Raw genomic sequence first — 9,324 nt, forward strand, 5'->3', positions numbered from 1 at the left:
AATCAGTGACATACCAATGAAACTACCAAAAATGTATTTTCCAGAGCTAAAAAAAAAATAATAGCAAAATTCACCTGGAAGAACAAAAGGTTTAAAATATAAAAGGAATTAATGAAAAAAATACAAAGGAAGATAGCCTAGTCATACCAGATTTAAAATTATATTATAAAGTGGCAATCATCAAAACTATTTAGTACTGTCTAAGAAATAAGAGTGATAATAGGTATAAAAAAATAGGTATAAAAGAAACAATAGTAAACAACTAACAATCTACTGCTCTGGGGTAAGAATTCAGTTTAACAAAAACTGCTGGGAAAACTAGAAAATAGGTATAGACCAATATCTCACATTCTAGATACCAAGAAAAGGTTGAAATGGATATATGATTTAGACAAAAAAGGTAATGCCATAAGCCAATTAAAAGAGCAAGGAAGTTTACCTGTTAGATGTATGAAGAAGGGAAGAATTTCTAACCAAATAAGAGATAGAGAACATTATGAAATGCAAAATGGATATAATGATTACATTAAAGATTTTGCAAGAACAAAACCAATGCAAAACCCAAGGTTAGAAGGAAGGCAAAAAGAAGGCAAACAATTTTTTTCAACAGTGTTTCTCATAAAGGTCTTATTTCTCAAATATATGTACGTAGAACCATATCAAATTGCTTGTTGCCTTGAGGAGGGGAAAAGAAATGTATGTAATTGGAAAAAATAAAATACAATAAAAATTTTTTAAAAAGTAGAGTGAATTGAGTCAAATTTATAAGCTACAAGTCATTCTCCAATTGAGAAATGATCAAAAGATATCACTAAGCCGTTTTCAGATGAAGAAATTAAAACTATCTATAGTCATATGAAAAAAAATGCTCTAAATCACTATTGATTAGAGAAGTGCAAATTAAAACAACTCTGATGTACCACTTCATACCTATCATAAATAAGCTAATGTGACAGAAAAGTAAAATGATAAATGTTTGAGAAGATTTGGAAAACTGGTACACTAATGCATTATTGGTAGAAATATGAATTGATCCAACCTTTCTGGAGAGCAATTTAGAATTACATCCAAAGGGCAATCAAATTGTCCATATCCTTTGATTCGGCAATACCACTACTAGGTCTATATCCCAAAGAGATCATAAAAAAAGGGAAAAGGATCTACATATACAAAAATATTTATCACAGCTCCCTATGTGGTGGCAAAGAACTGAAAACTGAGGGGATACCCATCAATTGGGGAATAGTTGAAGAAGTTGTGGTATATGAAATGTAATGGAGTGTTACTGTGCTATAAAGAAATGAAGAGCAAATAGATTTCAGAAAAAATTTGGAAACTCACAGGAACTGATGCCGAATGAAGTGAGCAGAATCAGGAGATTGTACGTTGTCTAACTTAACAGCAACATTTTGTGTTGATCAACTATAATGGATTCACTTGTCTCAGCAATACAGCAATCCAAGACAATTACAAAAGACTTGAGATAGAAAATGCATATACATACAGAAAAAGAACCATGGAGTCTGAGTACAGACCAAAGAATACTACTTTCATTTTTCTGTTGGGTTTTTTTGTGGCTTTTTCCTTTGTTCTGTTTCTTCTTTCAACAATATGACTAATGTGAAAATATGTTTATATGATTGTATATGCACCAACCTCTATCAGATTGCTTGTCCTCTTGAAGGGGAGGGAGGGGAGGAAAGGGAAGGAGAAAAAATTTGAAACTCAAAATCTTATTTTAAAATTAAATGTTGAAAACTATCTTTACCTGTCATTGAAAAAAATAAAATACTATTTACTTTTTCAAAATACCAAAATTCAGTCAACCCCAAAATCTGCAGGCTGGTCCATCAGCACCAAGGACAGCACCCTGCCCCACAACTGCTTCTGGGCAGAGAACTCCCCATGCAGCATGGGGAAGGCAGAGAGGCAGCATGGCTCGTGGGACCAGTCAAATGGAGACTCAACCAGGGCTGGGTGAAGTGGATGCAATAAAGAAGAGCTAACACTTAATACAGCACCATTCTGTGCCAGGCCCTCAGTTCAGCACTTTACAGATATGATCTGGGGTTCTCATCTCAGCATTTTACAGTTGAGGAAATTGAGGCAGAAAGGGAAAAGTGACTTGACCAGTCACCCAGATCTAAGTGTCTGAGGCAAGTTTTGAATTCAAGTCTTCCTGACTCCAGGCCTAGAAACTGCCTAAGGTTCCTTGCAGCTGTGACAATCTTATGTCAATGGATCAGAGACTATTTCTTTGATTCACCATAGCCAGTCCAGTGGAAAAAGCACAGGATTTGGTGTTAGGAAGAGCTAAGTTCAAATCTGGCTAGCAGAGGATTTGTTAAAAGTCCCACCACAGAACCAAAAGAAATAAAGTGAAAGATTCTATCAGGGAGGGAACTGAGTGGCTCTAGGGTCAGCAAATTCCAGAATCCTGATTCACAGATGGGGAGTGGGGAGAAGAGGGGAGAATCCATTTCCTGCCCCTGGCACTGAATCTTATCTCTAGATACTTACTGGCTATGTGACTCTAAGTAAGTCATTGGAACTTTGTGTGCCTCAGTTTCTTCATCTGTAAAATGAAGGGCTACAACTTTAAATCTACGATCTATAATCAAGTTCCTTGTCTAAGAACTGGAATGACAACAGCAGCCCATGGTGAATAACCCCAGAGCAAAAAGATTCCAGGGCACTTTCTAAATACACTCCACTTAACAAATAAGCCCAGAACAATGAAGGGCAGTGGTGTGGACAATCCAAAACTCCTTTTTTTTTTTTTAGATTTTGCAAGGCAAATGGGGTTAAGTGGCTTGCCCAAGGCCACACAGCCAGGTAATTATTAAGTGTCTGAGAATGGATTTGAACCCAGGTACTCCTGACTCCAAGGCCGGGGCTTTATCCACTATGCCACCTAGCCGCCCCCAAAACTCCTTTCTTGATGGCTTTTGGCTTTCATGCTTGGGTTTGGGCATTTTTTGGTTTGGTTTTTTTTTGGGGGGGGGGGGGGGATTGGTAGCAGCAAGCAGCAGCAGCAATGGCAGCTTAACTTTCTAATTGTGCTTGCCTTTGGTTGGCATTAAAATGAGTAGACATCTCCCAAGCTTACAACAACTGCTGGCAAACAAAATGTTCAGAAAAGCTGGGAAGACAGCTTGAAGTTAAACATTGTTGGCAGAGAGGTACAACACAGTCTATTAAGCATTGGCTGTACACAAACCAATTCATCCCCAAGTGTTAGGAAGTACCAACCCTCTGCCCTCACAGCCCCATCTCTGAGACAGACATTCGGACAAAGTTCACTTTGAGGTAACCTGGGTGATGCCTGAGTTCCAAGAGTGAAGAGGTGAGCTCAGACCTAATGGAGAGCTGTAAAGAGAGGCTGTGTGGCACTCTTCTGGACCCCACCCTACCAGTGTCCTTCTCCCACCTGTCGGATGGCGTGCTTATAGTGCTCCTGAATGTTCTTGGCAGGCAGTTGGCGACAGCAGCGCAGCAGGTAACGGTACAACTGTATCGGCTTCTGGACTAGCTCAGCGCCCGGCAACGGGCCCATCAGCATCACTTTCTTCCCTACAGAGGACAGGAGAGAGGACCTGAGGTGAGGCAGGGGGCAGAGAACATTATTAAAGACCTCCAAGGGGCCAGGGGCAGGCCCTGTGCTAAAGTACAACACATTCTCTCATCTGATCTTCACAACCCCCACAGGAGGTGCTAGTGTGAGTCCCATTTTACAGTTGAAGAAACTGAGGCAGAGATGCAATGCTTTGCCCAGGGTCACACAGCTAGGAAGTGTCTGGGCCACATTTAAACTTGGGTCCTCCTGACTCCAGGCCCCAGGTTTTAGCCACTGGGGCCTCCAGTTGCCATCATGGGAAAGGGGAAAGAGCCCAGCTATGCCACCTTGAACAAGTCATTTTCCTACAGGGAAATGTGTAAAATTCACCTAAAATGGAAATCTTTTTTCTGCCAAAGCTCATTTGAATATTTATAATACCATTTGTAGATTACATTTGGTCAAACATTTAATTAATTCAGCCCTAAAATGCTACTAGATTTATTAAATTTTGAGTTGCACCTGTAGTTGCCTTGGCAAGCAGACTAATAGGGCACACCCTGTCCCTGATCAAGGGTATAAAAAGAAGTATTTAGAGTTGGGGTCCTTCAGACCCAGCAGATGTTCCAAGGCCAAGAGAGAAAAGGATTTCCATGAGGGGGATAAGGGAGGAGGAAGGGTCCAGTCTAGCCAGAGGGTCTCCCCTCATTCCAATATTAGATCTAAGGGATAAGGGGACTGGCCTGGGTCAGGTTCAGTCCACACCCTCTGTACAAAATGAGGGTAGACTACATATCTCTAAAGTTTCTTCCAGTTTTACCTCCTATGAATCAGAGGATCAAAGGAACTGGAAATGCCTTCTGAAGTCATCTGATCCAACCCAAATCATTTTACAGATGGATAAACTGCGGCAGTGGATAGAGCTTAGTCAGGAAGACCTGGGTTCATATCCAGTCTCAGATATATCCAGGCTGTGTGACTTTGGTTAAGTCACTTAACCTCTGTTTGCCATGGTTTCCTCATCTGTAAAACGGAGATAATAAAAACCTTCCCCTCCTTTCCACAGTCCCACCAGGATTATTGTGAAGATTAAATATACTTGTAAAACACTTAGCCCAGGACCAGGCTACTGTGGGTACTGTGTCATCATTATCCTCATCACTACTGGTCTCAATCTAGTTCTCACAAAACTAAATAATATCCAGCATATACTGGCAAGTACCCAAGTTGCTATATAAATGCTTATTCATCACTGTTGCCAAGAAAAAGAGGTCTTCTTGCTCACCTTCCCATCTCTTCCTCAAAAGCACCCAAAGAAGAACTGAGGAGCTCAGGAGAGGAGAGAAGACAACCAACTTCACCTCCATCCTGGCCACTCTCCCCAAGGGATCCTAATGAAGACTGAGACAAACCCCTTCATTTTACACATTTGCCCAGAGAGAGCAAGCAATTTGACCAGCCACTAAGTATACAAGACAAGACAGGAATGAAGTCTCCTTGACCAGACAAGTTCAGCGCCCTATCACAAGGCCAACCTAGTCAGGGGGTATCTGTGAGCAGGGACACAAAACCCTTGGGTATGGGATAACTGAGTCTAGTTGTCATTATTACAATAATAGCAAATAATAATAGAATTTATTTCCTCATAACAAGCCATGAGATAATTATCTCAGTTTTTGACAAAGTGACTTATTTTTCACTCCCCTTAGGACTCAAGAGAAAACTCTAGCAGGAGATAACAGAAAATAACAGAATGTCAATAATGTAATTATTGGGATCTCTCAAAAAAATTCTTTCTCATTTAATTGCTATTCTATCTTCTCAGCCCACAAGAATGATTTTTCCTATTTTAAAGAACAAGAAATCAAGGGCAAGATATTAAGTGACTTTACAGACTATAACAGAAAAAAGACAAGTTCTCTGTCCAATGTATAGTTGAAGAAGTTGAAATGAAGAAAAAAGGTGTTAATGATTGTTTTTTCCAAAAAATTTTATATAAAATTTGGGGCCCTTAAAACCACCTACACCAAAAGCAATTTTTTATTCTCCCACAATACACTTCAAAAGCATTTATTATATGCCTTATATATGCCAGGAACTGTTGTAGGATGTGATGAATAAATGAGTAGACAGAGGGAGAGGCAAGAAGGGAGGAAGGAAGAAGGAAGATGTAGAAAGGGAAGAAGGAAGGAAGGAAAGAAGGAAAGGAGGGAATGAACTAGGGAAAGAGGGAAGACAGAAGGGCAGGATAGAGGGAGGGCAGACTACACAACTCTGCCTCACTTTAACCAAATTCACTCAAAAGTTAAGACATCACTCATTGCATCATGACATCATTAGTCCTCTTGGAAAAGGGAGCATAAACAACTTCAAGGCACCACAAATGGAGAGGTGGGTTTGTTTGAAAAGACCTGGGGATGAAGGAAGGAAGGCAAACACAAAAATAAAACCTTCTGTCTTCAGGGAGTTTACCTTATACAGAAAACATCCATCCATACAACAAATGGACCAATTCAATTCAACAAATTTTACTAATGTTGCTACTTCACTGGGTACTCTTGGGACATCTGTTTCAAAGCCTCCCTAACCTCCTAGCTGCCAGAGAAACTTCTGTCCTGGGGCCATGTCTCTCCAGGGTCAACTCTACCCATAGTCCCAAAGCTCTGTTGTTCTTATTCCTGGGCCTTGACCTGGCCAGCCTCCCACTGAACTCAATTTTCAAGTCTAGAGTCAAAACCATGAGTGAGTAGTCATTATTTCTGGTTAAGACACATTAATCTCCTCCCTATGGCACTCCCCAGCAAAAGTAGTCCTACCCTGACCACCCCAAGATACCATTTCTCCCAGAAAGATGTAACAACTCCCTTGAAGGTAGGGACTGTCTGCAGTTGTTCACAGTACACACAGCATAAATGTTTTTTCATTCATTTGTTCACTCACACTAGATGACAAGGATTCTTAAATAGAGTTTCACAAACTCCTTTAAAATATTTAATACAATTAAATATATTAGTAAAATTAAATTCATTAATCAAATTATTTCATTACAGTATTTCAACATAACTCATTTCCTTTGCAATCTTCTGTTTTGTTACGAATTTACAAACATCATTCTGAGAAGGGGTCCATGGGCATCATCAGACAGCCAGAAAGATCAGAGACATAAACAAATGTCAGAAACTTGCTATGTGGAAAGCCACAGCCTTTTCAGTCCTCCGGGACCCAACTTAATCTTATAAATCTAACTCCATAATGGGAATGGGTGATGACAGTTCAAAGGAAGATGCTTGAAGAAGGATGGAATGAATTTCACTTTCATAGCTATTAATCATAAAAATCAGATTGGTTACTTGGTTCCAATTTCAGCTTTCAACACGATGGAGGCAGAGATGTACCATGCAGGCACAACATGACTTCTGAGGGCTGCCCAAAGGCAAGTTATGCCTGACCCAAAGTTTGTCGCCAACTTTTCCATGAAGTGGCCTGCAAGACTGTACTGGCAAGTCTACCCTCACCACATAAAGTGCTAATCAAATATTGTAAATTGCTAGTCACGTAACAGATGGCTACCATCTGTTGTAGCCCTGCAAATGAACATTTGGAGAGAGTGTAACTCTGAAATATTACCCAAGGATGTAAGCAATCCTTAGTAACCAACTCGGCAAATATGGGGGAAGTTATTTTAGTCTCAATTATAATACTTAGTCACAGTCAATAATATCCAATCGCTGATATATGTAGATTTAATTGCTAATTTAATTTACTATGTGGGTTTGTGATGAGCTGAGTAGCCTTAGATGCTATACTATCATTCCCAAAATTGTAACCTAACATTATATTAGTCTTCCTACTCTTCCAAAATAGTAGCACAACCAACTTTGGACTTACTTAGATGCTAAAAGGACTCGTAACTAGGGTAGGACAATAAGCACTTTGCCCTAGGGCACTAAAATTTTGAAGGTGGAGGCAGTTCTAATGCTTCAGAAGAACAGAAACAGCTGAGTTTAGCACTAGTTACCCAAAATAATTAAGTAAAAGGTGAATCTCTTGGGAAGTCCATGTTCATCCATGGTGGGAAAGCTGCTGTACTTCAAGTCATTTCCCTTTCAGGTCTAACAGCTAATTCATAGCATCCTTAAAGCTCTGGGGTTAGAAAGACTTAAGAGGCAGTCTACTTCAAATCTAAAATTACAAATGAGGAAATTGAGGGCCAGAAAGGCTAAGTGACCTGCCAGAGATCAGACAAGTAGGACAGGCATCATGTCAGCAAGTCAGATTGGAAAGCCAGGTCCTCTAACTCCAGGATTCTGTAGATTCTGTCTCTGCTTCCCCCAAACTAAATAAATGTTAAAATTAATTTGAAAACAGTTTTCACCTGGGATGTAGTTTATACAACTGTGGTCTGAAAAATAAATAAACAAGAACCCCCCCAAAAAAGCCCATTACCAATTTATGATATATCCAGTCCCTTTCTAGACTCCCCCTCTTTCTCCCCTCCCCCCAACCTTCTGGGACGTTCCCTTTGATTTCTTTTGCAAGGGGTCATCTACCTAGAGGTCATCAAATCTCTTGTTATCTCTCTGACAGTATCTGCCAGGTTTGGTGGGGTCACTGCGGTAAGGATGGATCTTGAATGCAGAGCCAGCAGGAATGTCAGCACGAGAGCTAACGCAGGCTCTGAACCCGGAGCCGCCTTGTTCCTTGCACAGCCTCGCCACTTCTATCTTTTCTTTCTGAAGAGCTGAACCTCAAATCCATCGAGGTCGGGGCGTGGTGAACTTCCCAATCACTGCGGCTCTCTTAGGGCCGGAGCTCTAAGTGCAGAGTCGGGGTCAGGGTCAAGGTCAAGGAGAAAAGGCAGTGTCAACAGAGTTGCATGGGGGGGCTGGCTCTGGTCCGAGGACCCGAGTTCAGGGACTACCCGCCGGACAAGCGGCCTCAGTTTCCTCCTCTGTAAAACGAGGGGCAGGTCTCGGGCCCCCGCAGTGGAGTGGACTCCCCAAGGAACCCCCCCGGGGGTTCGGCCCCTGCACAGCTGCCTGGGTTTACCTCTCGAGGGCTGAGGCGGGGCGACTCCGCCCATGGGGGGCCGGGGTACCCCGGGATGCGGCCGGGGTTCGGGGAGGCGATGACGTCAGGGAGGTGACGTCATGGCGGGCACGTGACGCGACTGGAGCGGGGGAGGGGGGCGTCACCTCCCTGGGCCTCGGGCTCCCCGCTATAAAGGAGGGGTCCCTCGTTCTACAGCCCCGCGCCCCGGGGGGGCGGCCTCCGGGGCGACCCCCACCCGCCAATTCTAAAGGCCCGGGCGCGCCCCGCGGGCTGCGCATGCGCGCGGAGGGCGGGCCTCCCCTCCCCCACCGCGGCCGCTCCGGCCCGGCTCTGACCTGCTCCGCGGGAGGGTGGCCACGAGCGGTCCTAGGGGACGTCCGCCTGGCAGGGGCGGCGGCGGCGGCGGCGGCGGCGACCACCGCACGGACGGCGCCCACCACCACGGCTGCCGGGCGCCGCGGCGAGCTCGCGTCTGCGCACTGGGGCGGGGGGCGCGTGCGGGCGCGTGCGGGCGCGTGCGGGCGCGCGCCGGGCGGTCATGCGCACGCGAGCCTCGCCTCGCTCCTGCTCCGGGCGGGGGGGAGGAGAGACGGGGAACCGCGCGCTGCCGCCAGCGCCCTCTGCCGGCCTTCGCTGGAACTGCGGCCGCCCGGCGGCCGGCCTCCGGGGCTCGGCGGGCCTGTCAATCCAATCTGGGACAGGGCGGGGCGTAGGGG

At 44.0% G+C, this 9,324-nt stretch overlaps 1 protein-coding gene across 5 annotated transcripts in view; it reads right to left on the bottom strand.

Moving 5' to 3' along the window:
* The window catches only part of LYRM9 (LYR motif containing 9), a 42,856-nt gene extending 33,772 nt beyond the window's left edge, over positions 1-9,084 (bottom strand). The window contains exons 1-2 of one of the 5 annotated variants that reach the window (XM_074189025.1): positions 8,944-9,084; positions 3,431-3,573 (exon numbers count right to left, since the gene is read on the bottom strand). In XM_074189025.1, the coding sequence (XP_074045126.1) occupies positions 3,431-3,562 (132 nt within the window). In that variant the 5' untranslated portion in view covers positions 3,563-3,573; positions 8,944-9,084. Of the gene's footprint in view, positions 1-3,430; positions 3,574-8,106; positions 8,619-8,943 lie in introns of those variants that run through there. The other 4 variants (XM_074189026.1, XM_074189022.1, XM_074189023.1 and 1 more) reach the window with 4 other exon arrangements.
* Positions 9,085-9,324: the final 240 nt, after the last annotated feature.

Source organism: Macrotis lagotis, chromosome 5 (assembly GCF_037893015.1).
Source record: "Macrotis lagotis isolate mMagLag1 chromosome 5, bilby.v1.9.chrom.fasta, whole genome shotgun sequence".
In the NCBI taxonomy this organism is placed as follows: Eukaryota; Metazoa; Chordata; class Mammalia; order Peramelemorphia; family Peramelidae; genus Macrotis; species Macrotis lagotis.